The sequence below is a fragment of the Pleurodeles waltl genome, chromosome 5 (genome assembly GCF_031143425.1).
Source record: "Pleurodeles waltl isolate 20211129_DDA chromosome 5, aPleWal1.hap1.20221129, whole genome shotgun sequence".
NCBI classification, from domain to species: Eukaryota; Metazoa; Chordata; class Amphibia; order Caudata; family Salamandridae; genus Pleurodeles; species Pleurodeles waltl.
This window is the reverse complement of record NC_090444.1, coordinates 706,176,807-706,203,449: the sequence shown is the minus strand read 5'-3', so window position 1 is coordinate 706,203,449 and position 26,643 is coordinate 706,176,807. Positions and strand designations below refer to the sequence as shown.

General features: G+C 45.5%; 1 protein-coding gene across 2 annotated transcripts in view; it reads left to right on the top strand.

Annotated features, from left to right (window-relative positions):
- LOC138295976 (uncharacterized) overlaps positions 1 to 26,643 on the top strand; it is a 567,359-nt gene that overhangs the window by 215,645 nt on the left and 325,071 nt on the right. For both annotated transcript variants that reach the window (XM_069234664.1, XM_069234665.1), the window contains one exon: positions 18,790 to 18,912. In XM_069234664.1, the coding sequence (XP_069090765.1) occupies positions 18,790 to 18,912 (123 nt within the window). The remainder of the gene's footprint in view (positions 1 to 18,789; positions 18,913 to 26,643) is intronic.

Below are 26,643 nucleotides of genomic sequence, written 5' to 3'. Positions count from 1 at the left end.
CTTAGCCACATTCGAGAAATCGGAGTCCCTCAAATGTGAACGTGCATTTGGTTAATGTTTGACTTTGAGAACAAATCAGTTTAGAATCCTGCTAAACACACAATGCAGTGCGAGTGCCAGATTACGGTTTTGTCTGGTTACTCATTATGTTTTAAAGTGTTGCTCTGCAATAAATGCTGCAACCACTCCTAAACTTGCGAGCATGATTGCAGGCTAAATGTATATATGTATAAAATCACTGAAAAAATTGTTGTGGCTGGAATGTGGAAAACATTTTACCAACGCATACAGTACACATCAACCAGGACTCTTTAGTCTTCTCTGTCCTGGGTTTTTCTTTCAATCTGACTCCAGGTGTATCCCATCTCCTTTCAGTCATCCTCAAGGCCTCGATGCAAGGTGTTTCTTGGTCTTCCTCTTTTCCTTTTTCCTTTAGAGTTTGAGGTGAAGGCTTGCCAAGTGGTGTTTGATGTGGGCTTGCGAAGGGTGTGACCCATGCAGCTCTAGCGTCTTTCCATGATTTATTCTTGAGCAGGGCAGTTGGAAAAGTCTGGTTCCATAGGTCATTGTTGCTGTTGATGTTTGGCCTTCGGATTTGGAAGATTTTCCTCAGACAAGTGTTGATGAAGGTCTAAACTTTGTTTGTGGTGGTCACTGTTGTCGTCCAGTTTCTGCTCCATATAGGAGGACTGATTTTACGTTGGTCTTAAAAAGACTGATCTTGGTTTGCAGCATTACATCCTTGGAGCTCCAGATCTTCTTTAGTTTAATGAAGGCAGCCCTAGCTTTTGCCAATTGTTTCCTTGACGTCAGCGTCTGTGCGGCCCTGCTTGTCTGTGGCACTCCCAGGTAGGGGAAGACCTCAACCTCTTCCAGTGAATCGCCTGCAAGAGTTACTGCAATTTTGCTGGCTGTGTTAGCCTTCAGGTTCTTGTTTTTTCCCCTGGGTGTTGAGGCCACGTTGTGCTGTCTTGACTGTCACTATGCCGGTCTTCTCAGGCATCTGCACATGGGTATGGGAGAGCAGGGCCCAGCCGTCTGCAAAGTCCAGGTTGCCGAGCTGCATCTAAGGTGCCCACTGGATCTAATTTCTTTTCCTTAATGTGGATGTTTTCATGATACAGTCTATGGCTAGCAGGAAGATAAAAGGTGAGAGGAGACAACCCTGGAAGTCTCCGGTCCTCACTTAGAAGGCTTCAGTGAGTTGTCCTCCATGGACTATCTTGCATGTCATTCCCTCGCAAGAGTTCCTGATGATTCTTACGAGTTTATCTGGCAAATCATACTGGTGGAGGCATTTCCAAAGGGTCTCTCTGTCCACGCTGTCAAATGCCTTCTCATAGTCAATGAAGTTGACATAGAGGTGGATGAACATTCCATTCCATAGACTACTCACTGATGATGTGCAGTGTTGCAGTCTGGTCTGTGCAGGGTGTTATGTACAATGGTAACCTTAATTAGCAAATTTCATGTTTTTTCTCTTTCGAGCCAGACCCATAACTCAGTTTTTAACTAAGTGTTTTTTTAGTGAATTTCAATTCTTTAATAATATACCTATCTCCCACCTCTTCTGCGCACGGCCGTGCACTACAGGGAGTGGTTACGGGCAATGCCAATATATATTATGCAGTGGCAGTCGCCACTGTGTAGTTACACTTCAGGGACACTTTCCTTTGAAAACTTATTTTTTTGATGTACCTATAACTTTGATTCCCATGGACGGATCTGCACAAAACTTGGCAAATGAAAAAGCACAGTCATTGGAGATTAGACATCTCAATTTTTGTGTAGCTCTGTGTATGGAGAAAAAGTAAAGGGGGATGGTCTATAAAAGAAGTGTTTTCCTATTTAAGGTCCCACAGGAAACTTTGCTTGTGCGTGCAGCAAAAGTCACTGAACAGATTTTCACAAACCTTAGCATGGCAGTAGAACTATAGATAAAAGGGGCATATTTATAGTACCCTAGCGCCACCTTGCGCCACATTAAAGTAATTATTTTTGATGTTAATGTGGCCCAACGAGGACGAAATCCCTGTGCCGTATTTACAGAGTGGCGCAATGCTATAATAGGCCTGGGTGAATTCCATAAAAAGGTGGAGAAGGGCCATCTCAATTACTGTGTCCTGAGAAGCACACGCAGTGAAGGCATGTCTGTTCCCTTGACAGGAGCTTTAAAAATGCTCCTGCCGGATGGAAGCAGACCTGTATTTCCCTGCCTGCAATCCTGCAGCAAGGGAACTTTCATTGCTTCTACCTGGCGGGAGCAAGTACAAACAGCTGCTCCCATTGGCCAGCATGCAATTTGCCTTCCGCAGCATGCTGGGAGCCAGCTGGGGCCACGGGGCTCGTCCCCTTAACATATATGTTTTGGCCCAGATGAACGGGGTCACCGGGGCCCCTTGTGGCTCGGAGGGGGGCACATGCTTCCCTTACAAATTTCTTTTAGCCACAGGGGATGGGATCCCTGTGGCAACAATTAGCTTGGGCAGGGTGGGGATGTGTGCCCCCTGCCCTTAATTAAAATAAAAAAAGGCCACAGGGGATGGGGTCTCTGGGGCCTGAAGTGACCCAGAGAGGGGGGCTGTGTGCCCCTTCCCCTTTAAAAAAAACAAAAGGCCTCAGCAATGGGGGGCTACTCTAAGGGGTTGGAAAAAAAAGGGCGTGCGTGGCGGGGTTGCCTTTAAGTATCAAACTAAAATATTACTTTGTGTTAAAAAAAACTCAAGAAATTCACTGAAAAAAAACAAAGGTTAAAGTAACATGCAGCATGAATCCTTTTTCTGGATTCACATGCTGTGCATCTATACCATCTAGTGGTTGGGTCCAGAATCATGTTTGTCCTTCTTCTCTTTTCTTCCTCTTTTTTTTGAGTGTGGGCGTCGTCAGTCACCATTTGGTGGTAAGTCCATCACCTGTGTGATGTTAGAATGTTCCCAGAAGTTCCTGTGCATATTATTTTCAGATGTTTTTTTCCAGCTGTTGGGTCTGGAAGCATGACAGAGGAGCCCCGAAGAATCTTTGGAAAGACCAGAAGAAAGACAGTGGTTTAGCTCTGGAAAACACTGGAGAACGCCAGAGGCCATGGAAAGAACCAAAGAACAGAGAAGGGGAGCCTTCACTGCCCCAACAGGGGAAGCCTCTGGCGAACTCCACATGGCCATAGAATGAAGAAGAGAGAGGTGGCAGAGGTTCATTGAAAAATACTGCCTTTAAATTCTGCCCCAAATTCCACCACAAGTTCATGCAGAGCAATCCACACAAGGGCTGCAATCTGTGCCTGCAGAAGGACCATAACAGATAAGAAATGAAAGGCCAGGGCAAAATTTGTGCCGAAGACACTCAAGACAAGACTCCAACAATAACCAGTGCACCACACCATGGCGAGCACTCACAAGACACAGGAATTCCTGAAGGACCTTGGCCTATCCAATGAGGATGAAGAGATATCGACGAGGCCGAACCAGTGCAGGGAGGAGAGTCGGAAGCTTAAGTCAACACCGCCGACACCTGAAAAGATGGAGACGATGACCAAGGCTGTGAGAAACGCCCAAAGAAAATGGCAGAAGGTAACAAAGGTGCTGAAAGGCTTATACGCTAAGTAATCTGACTCTAAGTTCTCAAAAATTGACTCAGTGTTAAAGTATCTGACGACTGAAGGCCAGCATAAGGAGCTACAGGGGTCTTGAGGACTAGGCTGTGGACTAGATATACCTAAAATGATGCCTGTAGTCCATGACTTTAGAACTAGACCATGGACAGTAGGTTCCTTCTTAGGTGTATTGAGTCTGTGGCATAGTGTTTTAGGCCAGGGACTGTTCCCACTGTTTTTAGTGCATCAAATCACTTTGCCTAAGCTAGTGTAAAGACCACCTACAGACTTTTAGGATGATCAAAATTAAAGAACAAAACTTTGGCTTCCTACAAAAGTCCCCTCAATTGTGCCTTTGGTCCACATTCCAAAATAAGGGTGTTGTTTGCACCCAACTAAACATTTTTTTCAAGTATGCTGAATCTACACCCCCTCTCATGTGATCCTTAATTTGGCACTCCTAGCAATAAGTGCTGTACTTCCTGTGATGTTTGGAGATTAATTCACATTTTAAAGACCATTCTGGCATTCTTGATTGGATGCCAACTTAGGCAAATTTTCTCCTCAAGAACACTTCATTATTAACAAGGGGAAGAAGCACCATGTTTGAAAGAGCAGAAGTCCATAGCAGTTGAGTTTAGACTAAGAGCGCTCACTGCAACAAACAATGGGAGACAACAACCAGGAAGATGTTTCTGGATCATTAACAGCAGCAGCTATCTCTGATATATATTCCACTGTGGTCACCACTGCGTAGTTAAAGTTAGGACCAAAAAGATGGAGACGATGATGAAGGCTGTGAGAGGCACTGAAAGAAAATGGCAGAAAGTGACAAAGGTGCTGAAAGGATTATACACTGTCATTGGACTCTAAGTCCTCGAAAGCAGACTCAGTGCTGAAGTGTCGACGACTGCAGGACAGCATAAGGAGCCACAGGGGTCCCGACCAAAGGACATCAATGGGGGCAAACCATTGACCAAACCCTCAACACAAGTGGGTGCTTCAGAGGGAGCGAAGGAAAAGGGCAAGGAGGCAAAGGAGAGTGATCCACCGACCCTCAAAAGAAAGACATCACCCATGCTCAATGCCGAACAAAGGGGCAGATTTATGAAAAGTGGGGCTCCCCGTAGTGCAGCGCTACTTTTCTAGAGACCCTTAGTGTCCCCCATAATGCCACCATGTGTGTGCCATATTTTATATACGCCGCACCTTTGTGGTAGTTAGGGAACTAGCGTTAGACTTTTTGACGCTAATTCGGAGCTTTGCAGGATTAGTGTAAAAAAAATGTATGCTAATCTTGCAAAGCCCATTGAGACCCATTGTAAACAATGGTGTGCCTCCTTTTAACGCCTGCTCTGAGCAGGCGTAAAAAGTGGCAACACAAATGACACAAAGATATCTCATAGATTTCTTTGCACAATTCTTTCAGCCTCCCTAACAGGGGAACACCCCTTTGCATACATTATGCCTGGCACATGCATAACGTAGCGCAAAGGGTTACAAAGTGGCGCAATGCATGCATTCCACTACTTTGTAAATTTGGCTCAGTGATTTTGCCTCATTGGGCCACATTAGCGTAAACAAAAATGGACGCTAATGTGGCACAAGGAGGCGCTAGGGGATCTTAAAACTGCCCCAGAGAGCGCTCAAGGTCAAATGCAAGAAACAAAGACTCAAGGTCAAAATGGCAGCAACCCTCCTTTAGAGAGAAAAGAAGTATGATGACTCCTTGAAGGATTTTTGCATTCTGGCAAGACCATTGGGAACTACAGAGATGGAGGACGAGCAGGCAGACATTGATGTACCCTATTTCAGAAGCCTCATGAGGAAGAACAGGAAGAATTCTTTGAGGATGACAAATCAACACCGTTTGAGGCACATGGGCAGTTCGAGGACATGCAGCACAATCTCAACGATGAGTCTCCCCAGGAGGGTGTGGATAACTATCTATCAAGGCCTTCACCACCAGATGACCTGTCCTTGTACAACAGCCTCATCAAAAGGGCAGCATACACATATGGTGTTCAACTGGAGAAGGAAAAAGAAGACTTGTGCTTCCTATTGAAAACTCTCATGCCCTTCCAGAATGAAAATCTTTACCTGCCCATACTCCCCAGCATCCTAGGTCAGCAGAAGGAGGTCTTAGAGCCAGTAATGGCAAGGGCAGTAACACTACATGTGGAGAAAAAGTATAAACATTCCACATAGGACTCCCAATACATAGAGGGGAACATATCTGCAGACTCCATCACTGTAGCGACTGCAAGAAGGAAGAACCACAGCTCCACATTAACTGCAACATCACCAGAGAAGAAAAGTAAGAGATTGGATGTGGTGGGCATGAAGATGGAGAGAGAGAAGCGGCCACACAATGGAGGATAGCCAACTCCAGTGCCATTCTCAACGGATTTGGCCACCAACCTTTAGACGAGGTTGAGGTTGAGATTGAGGGACTGATGCAACTCCTCCCAGAGGAGTTCCATAAGAGAGCCAAGGCTGTTGTCCATGAATGAAGAACCATTGCCAACTCCTTCCTTAAGTCTGCGCTGGATGCAGCAGACACAGCCAGTGGACAGATGTGCATGGGCACCACACTCATGAGGCATGCCTGACTGACGGTCTCAGGCTTCAAACCAGAGGTGCAGGCATCAGTCATCAATATGCCTTTCACAGCGAGGGCCTCTTCGGACAGGCTGTGGATTAAGTGCTGCAACAAATTAAGAAGGATAGTGACAATGGAAAAGCAATGAGGGCACTTCAGCTCAGGGGATACTTCAGAAGAGGAAGAGGGCTGCCAGGAGACCAGTGAGCAGGGCTGGCCTTCCAGCAGCCAACCAGCAACAACAGAGCTTCGGCCAACAAGTGACGCAGCAGGCTGCACACCACATATGGGAACACACAGCTAGGCAGACCTTTTGAAGTAGAGCAAGAGAAAGAGGACATGCCCCAAGAGGAGTGGGATCAACAAACTAGATACTCCCTTGCCCCGCAGCCCCACCACAGAATACCAGTGGGAGGAAGAATAGGAGGATTCCGCCAGAAGTGGAGGTCAATCACCACATACAATTGGATCTTAAACACAATAAGACACGGTTACAGCATATAACTCACCAGACCACCACCACATGTTCCTCCAAGAGTAAGTACCTTAAGGAACAGGAACTCACACAATTGCAAGAAGAGGACAAGGAACTTTCCCAAAAAAGAGACTATATAGAGTTTCCCTCTATTGGTGGCAGGCGGTAACGTCTACACAGTGTCATAGTTCCAAAACTAGACTTGACACTGAGACCGATCTTAGACCTCAGATATTCAAACAAGTTCATACAAACTCAACTCTTCAAAATGACAACTTTACAAAAAGTAACCCCACTTCTAAGGAAGAGAGATTACATAGCCCCCTTAGACCTAAAGGATGCCTACTTGCACATACCAATGAACCAGCGGCCAAGAAATACCTCAGTTTGGTCCTGAAAAAGGTACACTACTAATTTGCAGTGCTGCACTTTAGAAATCTGCTTCAAGGATGATCACAAAATGCCTAGCACTTGTAGATGCACACCAGAGAAGATACAATATACACATCTACCCATACCTAGACGATTGGTTGGTTAAGGCAAATTCAAAACAAACATTCCACCAAGACATGCACACAGTAATCACCACGCTACAACTCCTCGGGCTCACCATAAACCACAAGAAATCTTCACCACATCCGGGACAGATGAAGCTATTCCTGGGGGAAGCCCTGGATTTAAGATGTCAAAGGTATACCCAATCCACAAGAGAGCAACAACAATAGCAGAGTAAGCTTGCCTCTACCAGAAGGGGCAGTCTCTGACAGTAAGGACTGTCATGAAATGTCATGCATCCCCCTATACCGCATAGGAGACCTCATACGCAACCCAAACAGGAATGAATCTGCAACAGATGGTCACAAGCCACAGGGAGCTAGGAGAATCTAGTGGTTGTCACAGCAAGGGTGCAAAAGGAAATAGAATGGTGTAACCTGACAAATTTGATGCAATGGAGACCTTTCAAAATCCATTCTCCCATGGTCTCCATAGCGACAGATGCATCTTGTAAAGGCTGGGGAGAAAACATGGACAGTTAGAAGGTCAGAGGGTTCTGGAGTACTGCAGCTGCCCTGAAGCACTTAAACTACCTGGAACTAAAGATTGTCTTCCTAGCGCTGAATGCATTTCAGGCACATGTAAGGGGACAGACAGTGCTCATCCAACTGGACAACACAACAACAATGTTCTACCTCAATAAGCAGGGAGGAACAAAGTCCTTCCCACTTTGAGACTAGCGTAGGAGATATGGTAATGTGCGACCCAAACTAACACAACCCCAGTAACAATGAACCTCCTGGGGAAACAGAACACAGAGGCAGACAGATTTGGCAATCAAGAAAACCCCTCCCACAAATGGCAGAAAAAGCAGGAAGTACGGGACAGCGTATTCTGATGCTTGGACATGCCAAACATAGACCTAGCCCCATGTCCAGAAAACTTCAGAATATAACGACTTTACTACCAGGTTTCCATACCACCAATCTGAGGAGAATGCCCTGTCGATTAGTTGGTCAGGAAGATTTGCATATGGCTTTCCACCGATTCCCCTGATCCCAAAGGTACTGGATAAGGCCAAACAAGCAGGAATGTCACTGAGACTCATTGCCCCACAGTGGGCCATGCAGACATGGTATTCAGACCTACTAGAGATGTCCAGAGAACAGATCATTTTAATCAAAGCAACATTGGACCTGCTAACTATGCAAAATGGAAGAGTGTACCAGCCAGAACCAGCCACACTCAACTAAGCAGTGTGGCTCCTGAATAATCAGAGTTTGTACACCTACAGCTACCCACCAGGATAATGGAAATCCACAGGAGGCTAAAAACCCAGTACTAGCAAGTGTTACTCGGACAAGTGGAGCAGACATATGCACTGGTACAGGGACAAAAAAAAAAATTGGAGACAAGGACAGAGCACCGTACAGTACTAACGAACCTCACCAACCTACTGGACAGCAGACTGACCTGAACCATCTCTAAAGTCCCACTTGGCCACCATAGTTGTATACACAAGAGGAACAGGGAACAGTCTTTTCACACTACCAGTAGTGAAAAGATTGCTTAAGGGATCAAAGAAAGTGGCGCCACCAAGAACAGCACCTACCCCATTGTGGAAATTGTACACAGTACTCGCACAACTGATGACGGAGCAATTAGAGCCAATGCACAAAATGGAGCTGACATTTTTAACCTTAAAGATAGCATTCATGATAACGATCATGTCCCTTTGCAGAGTCAGTGCGCTACAAGCACTCACATTCCAAGAACTATACCTTCAAATCCACAACAACAAGGTTGTCCTGTGAACAAACCCACAGTTTCTATCAAAGGTGGTATTGCAATTCCATGTCAGCCCCAGCATCTAACTGCTTTTTTTTCCAGGATCCATAGTCGCAGACCAAAAGGGTGGTGCACACATTGGACGTGCGACGAGCGCTAGTGCTAACTAGAATAGACAAAGGCAATTCAGAAAGGGAACCAACTCATAGTCTTCTTTGCCAGGGCAAGCAAGGGCACTTCAGTAGTGAAGGGGATGCTGTTACAATGGATAGTGGAAACTATCCAGACCTGCTACACAAGAGCATGAAAAACTTTACCCATATGCCCCAAGATACACTCAACCAGGAAGAAGAGCTCAACTCTAGCATTTCCAGCAAACATATTCATTGGTCATGTCTGTATAGCTGTGACTTGGTCATCCTAACACATTTTCATGAAACTGTGTGCCCATCAGATAAGCAAGGAAGCACAAGTAGGCACAGAGGGGCATATTTATACTCTGTTTGCACCAAATTAGCGTCATTTGTTAAAACTCTAATTTGGTGCAAAACTAACTCCATATTTATACTTTGGTGCTAGACCCGTCTAGCACCAAATTTATGGAGATAAAGTAATTTTTGGGACGTGGAAACCTACCTTGCCTTAATGAGATGCAGGGTAGGCGTTCCCGTGCAAAAAATGACTCTATGGCCTAACACCTGTTTGCCAACTCATCCACATTTCAACCCAGCCTACCCAAGGAGCCAAATACCACTACCTAATCACCTAATCAGATGCACAGCATGTGAATTAAGAAAAGGATTCATGCTGAAAATCAAAATGATTGCTTTCCAGTAGGAGTAGTTTTGCAGCCTGGAGAATGTTCTGGATTCACATGAGACCTACCCTCCTCCCTGGAGATGGGGGTAAAAGCAAACAGGCTAGAGGAGCAACACTTCAGAACAAGGAAAGTTCCAAACATATCAGATGCCAGGAGACAAAGGAATCAGAAGATGGCAACCATGCATAGGAGCTTTCGAGTCTCTGTCTGATGTCACACACGGGACTGACTACCACCAAATGGAGGTTGACAATGCCCACACTCCAAAAAAAAAACAGAAACGAGAAAAAGGACATACACATTGTTGGATCAAGCCAATAGATGGGTGAATAGATGCACAGCATGTGAATCCAGAAAACTCTTTAGGCTTCAAAACTACTCTTCCTGATCAGAAATCATATTGTTATAGTAATGTGTGAATGTCAGTGGTGCCCCCGCCATGCACAGCATCCTCATCAAAACCTTTATTGTAAATATTGCAGTGATAATTTCAAGGATGCCATAGAATATGTCATGAATGATGTAATATATGGGTTAATTACCAGTGCTTGCCGAGGGTGCCAGTTCTAGTTACCTTAGGGCACAAGTTATAGTTACTTTAAATAATTCTACCTTTCGCTGCTTAATTTCTGTGGTTTTATGCTTTTGAAATGTGAATCAAATATAACGTTAATTCTATTTCCTAACTATAACATCCCTGCAACGTTTGTTGTTTCCAGTGAATTTCAATGATTTTTTTAACGTTAAGCAATTGTAATTACTTTATCTTAATCCAGCCACCACCACGCACAGCCTTTGGTCGTGCGCGATAGGGGATGACTGCTGTGCCCGGCCTTTGGCCGCGTGCAGTAGGGGTTGGTTATCCAGGCCCTACAGCCTATCCTCTATAACCACCCAATCCCACGCCGTTCATGAAGTGGTTCTTTTTTTGGTGGAGATGTGATCATAATCCTGTGCAGCAAGAACGCGTCTTAAAAATCGGCCAGATACGTGCCTGAGGGGGCTTTTTAGTAAGCTGTCCATCACCCTAGAAAAAGGCGGGAAGACCTTGCACACACTAATGTATATTGGGTGGGGACAAACGGTGGGGCTTCTAGGTCATTTTACATACTCTTAATATCACTACATAAGATATTGCACTTGAAAGAGCAACGATGCAAACACCTGCATCAAGGATTCCAGATAACTTTTCAAGGTGGAACTGCAGAGCAAACATACATGCTTTACCTTGGCATGCGCAAGACTTGATGGTGATTTGTACTTTACAGAAGTAAGTGCTTCTTAGTTTGGCGGCCCGGGGATGCAATCATATTCCTGTGAACACATCTCCAAAATCGTCGGGAAACTTGCTCACGGGGCCTTTTAGTAAGCTGTCCATCGCCCTGAAAAAAGGTGGGATAATCTTGCATACACTAATACAAATTGGGTATGGCCAAATGGGCAGGGTTTCTAGGTCATTTTACATGCTCGTAGTTTAACTACATAAGATATTGAAAGATATTGAAAGAGCAACGATGTAAACAACTCCATTAAGGATTTTAGATTACTTTTTAAGGTGGAACGTCAGGGAAAACACACTTGCTTTGCCTTGGTCAAGCTAAAGACTTGAAGATGATTTGTGCTTTACAGAAGAAAGTGCTTCTTTGTTTGGTGGAGATGCGATTATATTCCTGTGCATCAAGAACACGTCTCCAAAATCGGCGGGAAACACGCTTGGGGGCAGGAACTTTTAGATAGCAGCCCATTGCCCTGGGAAAAGTGCGGGAAAACGCTTCCTGCATGCTGGAATAATCTTTCATCTGGTTCCCAGCCTGCATGACAGCGGGCAGGGAAACAGATGAAAACTCCGCTCCCAGCAAGTGGGAGCAGTTTTCACGATCCTGCATGCTGGCGACAGAGTTAGTGTTTGCTTTTGCTTGGTGGGAGCTGTCACAGCTCCCACTAACCTAAAGCAAACATCTTTCTCCCGAGAGTGGGCACCTCAGGAGATAGGAGGAGTGGGCCCTGGGGGGTGGTGGTCTTCTGGGCCATTAATGGCAGCTGGAGGGGAACCACATGGACCCCCTCCTTTAATTGGCACAGGCTGGCCCTGGGGAGTGGGTGGTCCCCAGGCCCGTATATAGCCTGGGAGGGGGGCCGCGTGCCCCCTCCTTCTTTAAAAAATGTAACAATGTAACTTGCCCCATGGAGGTGGTGGTCCGTGGGGTGTGGCTGGTCTGCGCGGCACCCCACAGTATTTTTTATTTAGCCCCGGGGAGATGGTGGTCTCCGACTTCAAACAGCCCCAGGAGTGGGGGGGGGGTCCGTGTCCTCTCCAAAATTATTATAAAGCTCCAGATAGGTGGTGGTCCCCAGGTTTCCTAAGAACCCCTGGAGGGGGGCCCCATGCACCCCCTCCTTTTTTTTGTATATGCTCATGCCTTCAGGACCCGGCCCACCTGGGGGCTTGTATTTTAAAAAAATGTCATGGGGATTCAAGAGTTTGTCACGATTTTCCTCACAAAAAAAATGCTTTTTAGTCCTGGAGGTGTGGGAGGGGGGGCAGGGTGACCCCAGCACCAAGACTAGAGGGTGAGGGTATTTGGACCCTTATCTTTTTTTCACATTTTTCTTTGGGTCTCGGCTGACTCCGAAACCCAAAATGGCTGCCAACACTTCTGGTTGAAGATCGGGAGGACTTGCAAAGTGTTTGCGCCCCTAAATATACAAATTTGTTTTTCTTTAAATATCTTAGAAACTACTGAATGGATTTACACCAAATAAACAAAAAGAGCCCTTTCAGGACCAAGAGCTACCTTTCTGCCAAATTTGGAGTAAATTCAATTAGCTGTTCAGGCTGTAGTTGTGTCTAATATCTCTGTGCGAAATGGCATGGGGAAAAAGCGTTTTGGGACTCCTCCTTTTTCTTGACCTCTGCTAAGACGAATCATCCCAAAACTTTCAAGACAGCAGTTAAAGTGAGTGGCAAACCAGTTTTTAATTTTTTTTGCAGATTTGTCAAACTGCACCTAAATTAATAACAAAACAAAAAACACTTTTCCTATGGAAACTAGGACTGATTTAGAACTTGGTGGACAGGTTACTCCGTCCTTACGGTGACAGATATCCCGTCCGCCAAAATCTAAATCCCATAGACTATAATGGGATTTAGATTTTGGTGGATGGGATATCCGTCATCGTTGTCACAGAGTAACCTGTCCACCAAGTTCTAAATCAGTCCTAGTTTCAATAGGAAAAGTGTTTTTTGTTTTGTGATTAATTTAGATGCCGTTTGACAAATCTTCACAACATTTTAAAAACTAGCTATATATATGTGTATATATGTATATATATACATATATATAAATACATATATATATACATATGTATATACACATTCATATATAATATATATATATTTATATACATATATACATATATATTTATATATATATTTATATATCAAAGCAAGGCCCTTTCAGGGTTAGAGTGACGCATAATTTATGCAAAAAACAAGGGAGAACTCTGGGTAGTTCCCAAATGTAGGTGGAGAGCAGCTCCAGTAAGGAGCACCCTGCAACACCAGTGACACTCTAGATTTGTTCGCCTCAAATGTCTGCTTAGCTAGCGAAAATTTTAAGCATAGGATCAGCACAGTGCTATCCATGCCGAGCTCGATAGGGACAAAGGGGCATATTTATACTCTGTTTGCGCCGGAATTGCGTAGTTTTTTTTTTACGCAAATCCGACGCAAAGCTAACTCCATATTTATACTTTGGCGTTTGACCCGTCTAGCGCCAAAGATCTTGGAGTTTGCGTCATTTTTTAGCGTGGACACCTACCTTGCGTTAATGATATGCAAGGTAGGCGTTCCCGTCGAAAAAATGACTCCAAGGCATGTGCGCCTTATTTAAACTCCCGTGCAAAAATGACGCACGGGAGTGGGCGGGTCAAAAAAAATGACGTCCAGCCGCTCTGGCGTCATTTTTTAACGCCTGGTCAGAGCAGGCGTTAAGGGACCTGTGGGCTCGGAAGGAGCCCACAGGTGCCCTCCCATGCCCCCAGGGACACACCCTGCCACCCTTGCCCACCCCAGGAGGACACCCAAGGATGGAGGGACCCATCCCAGGGAACTTAAGGTAAATTCAGGTAAGTATTTATTTTTTGTGGCATAGGGGGGCCTGATTTGTGCCCCCCTACATGCCACTATGCCCAATGACCATGCCCAGGGGACATAAGTCCCCTGGGCATGGCCATTGGGCAAGGGGGCATGACTCCTGTCTGTGCTAAGACAGGAGTCATTTCAATGGGGGTTGGGAGTCAAACAAAATGGCTCAAATCGGGTTGAGGCCAATATTTTGCCTCAGACCTGACTTGCCCCATTTTTTGACGCCCAAGCTCCATTTTCCCCTACGCCGGCCCTGCCTGGTGTGGGTCATTTTTTTTGACGCACACCAGTCAGCTACGTCGGCTAACGTCATTCCATAAATAAGGCGCCCGCATGGCGCTTTGGAATGGCGTTAGCCGGCGTTAAAAGTTTTGACGCACAACTGCGTTGGCGCAGTTGTGCGTCAAAAAGTATAAATATGGCCCAAAGTCTTTTGCCATTTGTACAGCTAAATCTTTAAGCATAGGATTGACACAGTGTCATCCTCGCTGAGCTGTAAAATGACAAAAGCCATTTACCACTTCAGGCACAGTAATACAGCTTTGGAGTGGTCAAATACCTTCCAAGCCACCCTGGAATGAGTAAGGCAATCCCTGATATGTGTTTCTTCAGAGGGGTTTAGCTTTGTCAAGACACAAGGGAGCACCAAGTCAAAGCAAGGCCCTTTCAGGGTTAGAGTGACTCATAACTTATGCAAAAAACACGAGAGAACTCGTGTCAGGGGTTGCTTTACTCATTCCAGGGTGGCTGAGGTCGCCTGGGGAGTGGGGTTGTGCAGCCCCACCCAAAAATAAATAAATGTATAGGCCGGAACACCATCCCCCGGGGCCAGACCATGTCACCTGTGTGCCCCCTGGGTACCCAGTCACTACCGTTGGGGACCCCAGGGATGCAGGGGTAGCGGGCAGCCCCCCACATGTCATTTATAATTGTGCCATGGGGAGGTGGCGGTCCCCAGGGATGCGGAGGCGGGCGGCCCCCAGCATTTTAAAAAACATTAGCCATGGGAGTTTGCGGTCCTTGGGGGGGCCGGGCAGCCACCCCACATTCAAAATTTCAATTTCATAGGGACCTGGCCCACTTACCTTTAAAGAAGCAGGGGAGCCTGAACCTTAAAAAAAAGAAGATTTAGGCAGATTCATGAATCCGCTGTGTCTCCAGCTGAATTTGTTTTTTACATTCTTTTTTGCTCGGAGTGGGGGTGTTCCCCTGGGACCGCAACACCAGAGTTAAGGGGTCAGGGTGTCCTTACCCATGCCCCCTTTTTAAAAAAAAATCTTTTTTAGGTCGAGTCCCAAGATGGCTGCCAGCACTTCCTTGTTTAACTATTGGTAGCCAATCAGATCTCATCATGAGATCGGGAGGGTTTGGGGAGCCTTTGCGTCCTTATATATACACATTTGTTTTCTGTAATATTTCAAAAACTACTGCACATATTTACATCAACTAATTAAAAGGGCACTTTCTGGATCGAGAGCTACCTTTCTGCCAAATTTAGTATAATTCCGTCCAGTAGTTCTGGCGCTATACCTGTTCAAAATCCCTATGGGAATTAACATGAGAAACACAACTTTTTTAATCCCCCCCTTTTATTCGGCTCCTGCTTGATGGATCACCCCGCAGCACTGGGGACCACTAGCTCCCCGGGTCTATTGTAGTTGGAGGGGGACCCCCCCAGGGTCTGCTCCTGCTACGTCCCGGGGACATAGTTGTGTGCTGTGGCTTGGCTGCAGCTTTGACAGCTGCCGCCAAGTCACAGCCAACAACGCAGTGAGGGCAAGCTATCAAACAGCTCTCCCACACTGTGAGCCGAGGTTTCCTCTGTCTCCCTGCCTGGAAAGATGCAGGCACAGAGACAGAGGAAGCTGTTTTAGCAGCTCCCTTTCTGTGACAGCAAAGCCGATTCCCACAGGAGGTTGGGAACCGACTGTGACTGAGGGGCCGTGGTCCCCACCATTCTCACTGCGTTCCCTTACTTGAGATAGCTCTAACTATAACAGGTGAATTTCTTTGCTTTTATACGTTTAAAATGTGAGCTTAACTATAACGTCCCTGTAACCTTTGTTTTTTTAAGTGAATTTCTGTGTTTTTTTAAATAACATTTCCTAACTATAATGTCCCTGTAAACTTTGGTTTTATAGATATCTATCTATATATATATATATATATATATATCTCACAGTGGGTTGGGAGCATGGCCTGGACGTAGACCATGTTGTGCGCTAATATATGCTGCGCACAGCAAATTACTGTGCTCACAGGGGTTTGGCCAGTTCCTGTCTGCAGGCATGGCTCGAGACAACCCACTTGTGCATGGCCAGAGGCCATGCTTATCAGGGGTTGGTTTCCCATGGTATATTGGTTAAAGCTACGCCCTGTCAACAGCCGTCATTGCCAATGGCCAAAGGCTGTTCCCAGTGGGGGCTGGATGCCTCCATCGAATCGGGTGCAGGTCCTAGCCACATGGATTTTCTTGCTCATGTGGTGCTTCCCACCTCTCATTTCCCCATAGCTCATATATGCTGTCACCTGCTCCTGCAGCTCAGATTTTCTTTATTGTAAAATACCATACACCACCAGCTCTTCCATTGTTCCCGCTTCTTTTGCTCTAGCTGGTGAGCAACATTTACTTTTCCCACACCCATTCTTCTGTTGTTCCCCTGTCCCTCCCCTTGATATTGTTTTTTTTTGTAAAAAAAAAAAGATAGTATTATGTTTTGGGAGACCTGGCACCTGCAATTTGCTTTTGGTACACTTCTTTCTTAAAATTCAGTTTTAGACACATTTTATTCTTTATTTTTTCATTCTTTTAGACACCTCTTGTGGACCATTCCAAAAACGTGCAAGGGATAGGCTAATTGCTTACAAGTGGTTGGCTTTATTTTCACTCTCATTTGCTTGTTTGTTATGTAATGCTTGCTTTCATGTTTTTGTGTTTGTCCCTCCCCTGGAGCATAGCCTCTTTACTATTCTTTTGATTGACTGACTTCTATCTTTCCACATCTAAGGAACTAATTTTTCTCTTCCATTAAGCCCCTTGTAGCCCCTGAAATAAATGCTTTAATTTAACTTTTTGGGAGGATTTGGCAGCTGCTGTTTGCTGTTGGCTCACTCCACATTCCAAAAGGTGCTTTAGTGCACTTGTGTTGCTCCCTTGTCCCTGCTCACCCCCCCTTGCTTCCCCTCCACCTGCCCCTACCTGCTCCTCTGTTGCTCCCCCCACTCCCTGCTGTCAATTACATTTTTTTGGAGGGCTGGTACCCAATGTGCTGCTGGGCTAATCCCATATCCAAAACACACTTTAAAAACATATATTTTTTATTTACCAGTCTAAGTGGCGTCCAGCACCTTGAATAAAAATAAAGGAAACAGAGCCTGCATCATTTTTAAGTGCGGGCCTGCATAGTGACATATGCTCATGTGAAGACATAATCATGCATTTGACACTGCCGCATCATGGTGCCTTTTTTTTCTCTTTTTTCTCCTCTTTAGGGTTGAGCGCAAAACGCTCTGTCTCTGATGTAATCTCTCTGTGGGCTTTTAACCATGCCCATATCAAGCCCATCAGTTTGGTTGGTTTGTGGGCTTGCCTTTTCAAAATTAGCCAGATTTAATTAGTGAAAAGCATGCAGACGTCATGCCATTTCCAGTGTTTAGCCCGCCTCATGCGCACCGGCCAACTACTGAAAACATATTAGGCTCTATGTTTTCCGTATGGTTTCTGTACTACTTTTTCTCTTTATTTCATAGGCAGCGTGATCTTGCTGGGCAGTAGTAGAGCGATTTGCATGATACCGACCCTGTTACGTGGATAATTGCACTTTTGCCGGTTACATGTATGATTGTACTTTTGCCTTTATGTTTCTCTGCGCGCAAACTTCAGTTTGCTTTTGTGTATTTGCTTTGCGCTCATGGTGGCCGTCGGCTCGCTTATGTGAAACTGTTTTACTTTTCAGTTTATGTGGCAAGAAAAGTCAGGTTAGGAGTTTACAACGCTAATAGTTTTAACTTGAGCAAACGTGAGACCCATTGCATTGCAAATGCTTGTTTATTTTTGCTGATGCTGCACAACATTGGTTAAAGCATTGGCTAAGCCAATAGGTTAAGACATTTGCCATTGCTCGTTTTCATTTACCGCTCCAAGATAGGTGTCAGTCATCTTGGAACAGTACATTTTTGTAAAAATGGAGTGCGTCATGACGCATACTTGTTCATGTGCCATGATGCATGAAGGCCATTTTTGCGTGGGATACCTTTATTAGGAAACCCAATCAAAGATTGTCAGACATGCGTGTGCATGTGCCTTGACACATGCATCACATGTCGGTGCAGACAAGCATTAGAAAAGCCATTTCTTCTGTCATTTAAGATCTAGAGACTAGTTGACTTGAATAATGGTGAGCTACTGTGTCTAGCCTTCAGTGTTCATCATATCATTCTTTAAAGTAAAAAGTGTCTGTTTTCAGGAGGAGTAAATTAATGGGAATGACTGTTAGAGAGGGGCAGCAGTGGGAGGAGATTTGGCAGCAAAAGCCTGTAAGCACTGAAAGCCAGTCAAATCAGAGATGCACAAGAGAATACAATAATACCATGAATTTTATGTAAGATATTTTTTTTTTCTTTCAGTGATGTATAGAGTATGTGTTTTCTGATGAGGTGTGGATGCATTCCATCTTAAAGCAATAATTGTGTCTTGTAAAATTGCTGATTTGCTCAGTGTTACATTTTGGGCAATTGTAAGTTCTTTTGATATTCTTGGTGGCCTTGTGACAGGACCCTTTGTTATATGAGAAATTCACTTTAGGATTTATCAGCATGTATAGAATTCTCAGGTGTGCTAAAAATCTAATCTTAAGTATTTTCCATCATCTAGAATCAAATCAAGACACCATTGGATCGGCTGGAGCTATTGTGCCACTTCTGTCTCTTGCTAAATCCTATGATCCAAGGGTCCAGCAGAATGCTGTTGGGGCCATTTTAAACCTCACCTACTCAGGTAAGTTGTGCTTAAAATGTTCCAAGTGAAAGTGTGCTGAAGGACCTGAATGCTGTAATCTGGGTTCATTGCCTGATTTAAATTTGGGCAGATCGAGTAATATGTGTCAGGGTGAGGATAATTTACTCCATTACTCTGTTGTACATCCCATCTCCCAAATCTAGAGTTGCTTGACAGACACATGGACATCTCTTAACAATTGCAGGAACAGCTGTCACAATGGTTCCTGTTTGTGTTGTAAAAGTTTGATGGAAATCTCTGTCAAATAGGACAGCAGTCCGTCAAACATTTCCAATGTTTTTCATTTTTCAAAAACAAACTCCCAAAGCATCAGTTTGTTTTTGAAAAATTAAAAACGAATGACCCCCATAAGGTGGGAGTTTTATCTCCTGGTGTGAGGATGATTTTTTTTTTTTAACTGTCCCTCAACACCAGATTTTACCTGAAGGTGATGTAAAGCAATACAAAAAAGCTGTCCGTCACCCACTGTAAATTGGGTGGGCAGTTGGATGGCTATCTCCGATGGCCAAAATTCTTTCGGGCTGTCAGATGAGTATGTCAGCAGTGGAGCCAGAGTAGACTCTGTCGTTGACATACTTAAGGTTCCCTGCCTCTAAATCGGGCAGGGAGAACTTGAGTTTGGCAGAGGGGATACTCTGTCACAGTTGTGATGGAATACCCAAGCTCTAAACCAGCCTCTTACATTCCTTTGAGTACTTGTAAATGGAGTATGGCAACGTTTGTGACACCTATAGTATTCTAGTAAGACAGACGTTTCATTTTTCACAAAGATTGTACCTTCAGGTTGGTCTGTGGTATTATTTTTAATGCGTTTTTACAATAGGAGAGCTGAATTTTAGAATCTGGACATTTTAGGATAGTCTTCAGAAGTTCATTGCTCTCTTTACTCTTCGGTTGTTTACTTTTTATCCTCTTCCTTTGGTTGGGCTGCTTAGTCCATTAACTGTAAACTGTTACTTATTATAGAGACATAAAATTCTGTTGAATAGGTTGTTTTGAAATATTTGGGACCAGATTTATGTAGAATTCACACAACACAGCACAGCAAGTCAAGCTGTTGCGCTGTGTTGATGGAACAGAGCTGTACAGCGCCATATCTACTAAGATGTGGTGCTTTTCTGCTCTCTCCTTGTGCTAGTACACTTTTGGCATCCATGCGCCAACACAGGCACACTTGTGCCATAGTGCAAGGGTCTTTGTGGTGTGTAAAGCATAGTTTGTGTATTGATTGTGCTCCCTTCCAATACAAAACTATGCTTTTAGACGTTTCTCACTTTGTACATGGGTTGTAGAATGCAGCACACCTTCAAAGAGGGAACAAGCAACGGCAAAGCAATAGGTTTCGCATATAGGAGAGTTATTAGCTGTGTCAGTTTCTTTAAGCCACGTTGTAGAGCAGCATGACTGAATGTTAGAAAGAAAAGCTGTAGGACATGCCCAGCACTGGCCGTGAGGGGCAGTGATCCGTTTTCTTAGTATGGGAATTTTCTCTGTCTTCAGAAAAAACATGTAATTATCTTACGTCCGAGCTGAAGATTGCCATGTTGGATCGTCATGAATACAGTGCCAAATGGCCATGCTTGCATTTTTGTAGCATCTTGAATCCATTGGTGCAACCTTTGGGCACTATTTTCCTGGCAGCATGGAAGGGGCAGAAACCAAGAGGGAGGATTGAGGGGTGGACAGGGCAAGTAACAACTGGGGAATAGTGGAGCAGAATGGACAAGCAACAACTCAGGAGGCGGGAAGGGGGCAAGGCAGGCAACAGTGTGGGAAGGGGGAGGTGGGAGAGGGGATGTAAATAAAAGGAAAAAAAACTACCTCTGAAAGCAGCAAGCAGTGGAAGGACCCTGGGCAAGGGAAACAGAAGTTGGGCCATGCTTCAGGGTAGGGGCAAACACACGAAGAAGGAGAGAAGCCGCACTCGTTGACCAAAGAGAAACAAAATAACGTGTGTGACAATGAAGGACACCAGTTGTAAGCAATAGGTGGGCTGGAAGCCTCCTGTAATTAAACAAAATGTCTGACAAATGACAGTTCAAGTGCTCTCAGTCAAGACCTTAAGTATAAGGTGTGGGTGGTAAGGGTAGTAGGGAAACAGTCAAAGAGGCAATATTGCCCACCAAACATACTAAAGGTCATAAAACAACCTAAACTTTCTCCAAAACCCCTTAGGGGTGCTAAGTGAAGGCAGGAGAGTGTTTAATGAAAGGGTGGGATTATTCCTCCCTGAGGGGATGCAGCCTTTACCATGTAGGACTTTTAGCATGCAGTCTTTACGAAGCAGGAAAGTATTTTTGCCTTTACAACGCAGTACTTTACTACGCAGTTAAGTATTTTATTTAAGTAACAAACTTTTTATGTTTTTTTTTTTTATAAAAGTGATTTTAGGGATAAGGGATGTGTAGAGATATGGGTCCATATTGAGGAAAAGTTACCATCACCTTTGTGTCATTATATTTGGCGCAAAAGTGGCGCTAACCTAGCACCACATTTATATTTCGTCACTAGATCAGTTTAGCGACAAAATTCTAGACTTTGCATCATTTTTACGGAGCATCACCCAACCTTGCATCGTTTAATAACAATGATATGCAAGGTAGGCATTCCCTCCCAAAAAATACGTTAGCGCCATATTTACAACCTGACACAAAAACGCTGCACGCAAAGGACCCGGTACAAAAAAATGACGCTTAGTCCGATTAGTGTCAAAATCTTAACGCCTGGTCACACCAGGTGTTAAAATGAGGCCCACACCCTATTACATAAGGGAAACTCAGAGAAGGGGTATTGGCAAGCAACTGGACAACATGGGCCTGTTATTGCTCCAGCTCAGCACACTCCGAAGACGACAGCGATGACAACAAGTGCTACCAGCACCACCGCAGCAACCCCAAACACCACCACAGCAGCCACAAAGGCAGCGCAGAAGGCGGGAGAGGATATTTCACCAGTGCACAACCATCCGTGCCATCAGGGAAGAAGATGTGATTAGACTCTACCTTCTGAAGCGGGAGTCTGTTGTACGCCTGCTGCACCACATAGCGCCAGACATCACTGCAAGAGTGGAAAGTAAAACAACAATTCCACCAAGACTAAACATCTGGCTGTCCTCCATTTGCAGGCATCAGTATCTTTCCAGACTACTGCTGCACAAGAGGGTGGTATCTCCCAGCCAACATTCTCTGCCTTCCTTCTGAAGGTCCTAAACGCCATCATCCCCAATTATCAAATGCCATCAGTGTGTTGCCATCATCATCGAATTATACCAGACATACCCATTGTGTTTACCTTTCCCTTGTCTGGTGCATAGTGCAGCACACATAGAAATACCTCATCACCAGCTATGAAAGATCATGTGTAGGAATGGACACCTCACAGCACACCAGCAACCATACCCGGTAATCCCACATCTCCCTACCATGATACAAGGGTAACAACAGTGGGCTGTGGCAGCTGGACTGCTGACAATGTACTAGGAGAGGCCAGAAATGCATGTGAATGAGGAGACATAGGAGTTAGCAGGACTAGTCCAGCGATGCAGGGAACTTCAGAAAATCACATCATGCCCTGTCCTGTCACACAGGTGTCTGAAAACTCTTACATGTATCACAAAACATACCATACAACTGTGCCATACTGTGCATAGGAACCTCATGCAGATATGTATGCCAGCCAGCTATTGGCAACAATAACATTTTGTGCAAGGGAGGTATTCCAAGGGCAAAGGGGTGAGATCCACATGCAACATACAGGGCTCAACACCTGTTTCAGGGCACGCTCCACACAAAATAGGTACAAATTCCCAGAACATCACTCTTTTGCAGGTCTAAAGTGAAGGGACAAGGGCCACATGTCAGGAAAGTGGTGCAGCATCTACAGCAGCATCACTGTAATTGTGCCCCTTTGCGGCCCCCCTACAGCCACCATGTGGGCGGCGTATACAATATACAGCGCATCATGGCGCAGAGTATGTGCAATATTGTCAAGATAACAGATGCCGTTGATGGACTCTGTAAGAGTAGTTAAAAATTTCAGACCAAATCCTGCACAGTACATAGGGGCCCATTTAAATCAGTGGTATGCCCCCTTCTAAGGCATGCTCTGTGCAGGTGTGAAAAGTATCTGCTAAAAATGATACATTGGAACCTTGGATATTCCTCTGCACCAATTCTTCCAATCTTCCTAATGGGGGAATGCCCCCCTTGTGTACACGATGCCTGTGAAAGGCATAATCTGCCACAAAGGGTCACTAAGTGTTGCACTGCATGTGTAGTGCTACATTGAAACATGGCGCCCTGAGTTTGGCCTTGTACGGCTACTGTAGCGTTAATCTAAATGACGCTATTGTGGTGCAAGGAGGTGCTAGGTCCCACTAACATTTGGACACAGCCTCAAATATGGACAACACAACACATATTTGACATGGAGGGACTGTCAGTCCAGAATTTAATTGACAATCACCAGGTCCCTGAGGTACAACCCATGATAGGAACGTGCACCACCACACACCAATGCAACCGTTCATCCAACCAGGAACACACACAATACAAGATACAAGTCTGAGTCAACACTTCACTTAAAACTAATGTGTGCCATGGCACATAGGAAATAAATATGCATGACTGACCCATGTTCTCACATTCCCTTGCAGTGAACCAAGGTTACAGCTTCCAGCCATGGTCATGACCCCTTTTGGCAACCCAAATACAGAGGCAGAGTGGCCGTACAACGAAGGCCACAGAAGGGCAAGGAATGTGGTGGAGAGGACATTTGGGCTCCTAAAATCAAGGTTCAGGTGCCTGGCTCTGACAGGAGGAAGCCTGTTATATGCACCATCCCTTGCAGGTACTTGTAACGCCTGCACTGAGCAGGTGTGAAAAGGGGCCCATCATTGGTATCAATGGGCCACTATATACTAGTCAGGGTTAGGTCCAAAAGTATTTCCCTAACCCTGCACAGTATGTCAAAAGATGAAATACCTTGAGAGCTATTGGCCCCAACCCTGCAGCATGGTGTGCTGTCTCTCAAATACGACACACACACATGGTGGCGATGGAGTTCGCTAAGGGCTGCAAGACAAGTGAGACAGCAATGGGTGCAGCTCCCCTTTTCTCACATACGCTCCATACCCATGATTGATTAAAAATTGGGAGAATGCACTACCACATGAATGAGTGGGTGGAATGTAGGCATAGTATGTAGCACTTACAATTTACATTGTCAGACACATATCACACAATTGTGTTGGCTTGACATATGCCTGCAGCAAATCTGGTACCGGTATATGGCCTAGGTAGGAAAGGGGTAGCAATCAGGGGCAGCCCCTCCGCAGTGGCGGACGGGTTTCGCCCCCCGGATGAGCCAGTAGATGAACAAAAAAACAATAGCTTGCTAATGTTTTATTTTTCATTTTTCATCTGCTGGCTCAACCAGCAGGTGCAGGGAGGGGTGGGGCTGAGTCACGGGGAGGTGGCAGGGGGAGGAGGGGAGAGTGCACTGAGTGCTCAAGTGAGTTTTGCCCATCGTTTCAGGCAGGCCAAACACACATGCGCACTGAGGTTTCTCCAGCCCGGCTGTGCACACAGCCGGACTGGAGAAACTAACCAGACCCCAGGTTTGCGTCACTGCCGCTCAGACCAATTTGGGTGCTGCTTACATGCAATGTTTAGCATGTAAGCAGTGCCAGAATTGCTGGGGGCCTTTGTGTCCCAGGGAATGCTGGGACACCATCAGGAGCGAGGAAGCAGGAGACGGCGACAGGAGACGGGCAGCGAAAGGTAAGTAGCTTCTTTATTTAAAAAAAAAATGTTTCCCTCATCGTCTGATTACAACCCACCCCCCTCCTTGACATATGTGGTGGCCGCCACTAGTAGCAATTACCTACAATGGCTGGATTATGTCTGTGAGGTAACCAAGCAAAATCTGTGTGACACTATCACACTTGACACGTGACATCTGAAAACATACCTCTCAATGACACTCACATGTCTGACCAAGAGAGATTGACATACAGGGCCCAAAACACATAAATGACTAGGTCTCCCACAGCCAATCCTGCTTTGAATTTGAATGTAAGTCTAGCATTGTCGAAACACGTCACAGACCCTTCCAAATCTGTATGTGTGAAGAAGGAGAAAGAAAGGTTGCATGTGGCATTTCCTCTACTCATAGCTGAGAGGAGTCAATACACTAACAAAATACACTCAAGGTGAAAGTTACATAGTTTGTGGAATGCAGATGTGAGTGCATCCCATTGTACACTAAATGATGTGGAAGAACAGGTGAGCGACTTCCTTAGAAACTTGGGGGCAGATTTAAGAGCCCCTAGTGCCACCTTAGTGCTGCCACAGTGTCATTTCTTTGATGCTAAGGCGGCGCTAAAGTGGTATTTTCCCCCTGCCATATTCACAAAGTGGTGCAATGCATGCATTGCATCACAATGTAAACCTTTGCACCACTTTATGCCTGCGCCAGGCATAATGTATACAAGGAGGTGGGGACGAAAAAACGGTACAAGAAAATATAAGAGATTTCCTTGCGCCATTTTATTCGGCACTTTTAACGCCTGCGCATTTGCAAACAGTACCTGTACTCGCATGCATCAAACACATATTGTAACACATGACTTAAATATTCCAGTGTTACCAGGAGACAGATACAGATGGAAACACATGTTGCCATACCAGACAAACAACAAAGATGCATAGCCCTTGTAACTAGGAATGTGAATCTGGGTGTCCTATCAGCCTCCCCTCAAAAAACCATGTATACCCGTCATGCGTTGAAAAAATGACACATACGGTAGTATTCAATACATCGCATATCACTAAAATGACGCATTGCACCTTGCGCGTCAACTCTAAAACGTCATGCCTTGTAAGCTTTCATAGGAAAGCCAACGCATGGCTCCAGGACATTTTGTACAGCCCCCAGCCTATTATCAATCATGCTGCTGGCACTTTGAGAGGGCAACTGTTCCAGCCTCTCCTCAGGACAGCCGCAATGTCAGCCAGGGACTGCTGGTGTCCATGTAGCAGAGAGTGGGTGCCTCTGATGGCATCAGAGTTGACCTTATTCGGACTGAGGCACTTCTGCACTCCCTCTCGGCTGCCCACTATGCTCTCCATCCCCACCCGCACCTGCTGTGCCAGTTCCCGCTGGACTCCTACCACCATCCTCTGAAAGGTCATGTCTGGGTCCCCGAAGTCCAGGGCTATGGCTGTACTGGTCGGTGGTGCGTGTTGGTTGTTGGGTGGTTCATGAGACCCTGCAACACTGTGGGGGTCATTCCAACCCTGGCGGTCGGTGTTAAAGCGGCGGCCAAACCGCCAACAGGCTGGCGGTAAAAAAAATGCAATTCCGACCCTGGCGGAAACCGCCAACAGAGACCGCCACTTTAACACACCGCCCGCCACGGCGGGACAAACAAACAGCGCAGCGGTCACCGCCAACAGACAGGCGGGAGACAATGTACTGCCCACCCTATCACAACCCACCAATCCGCCACCTTTTCCGATAAAAACACGGCGGAAACAGCCATTTCAAACGGAAAACGCTCACCTCCATACACCCCACGAGGAATCTGGACAGCATGGAACCCGAACTACACATCCTACCAGCCATTGTCTTCCTGCTCCTCTACCAGGAGCACGAACGGCGGCGCAGAAGACAACGGTGAGTACTGCACCTACGACACAGGGGAGGGGG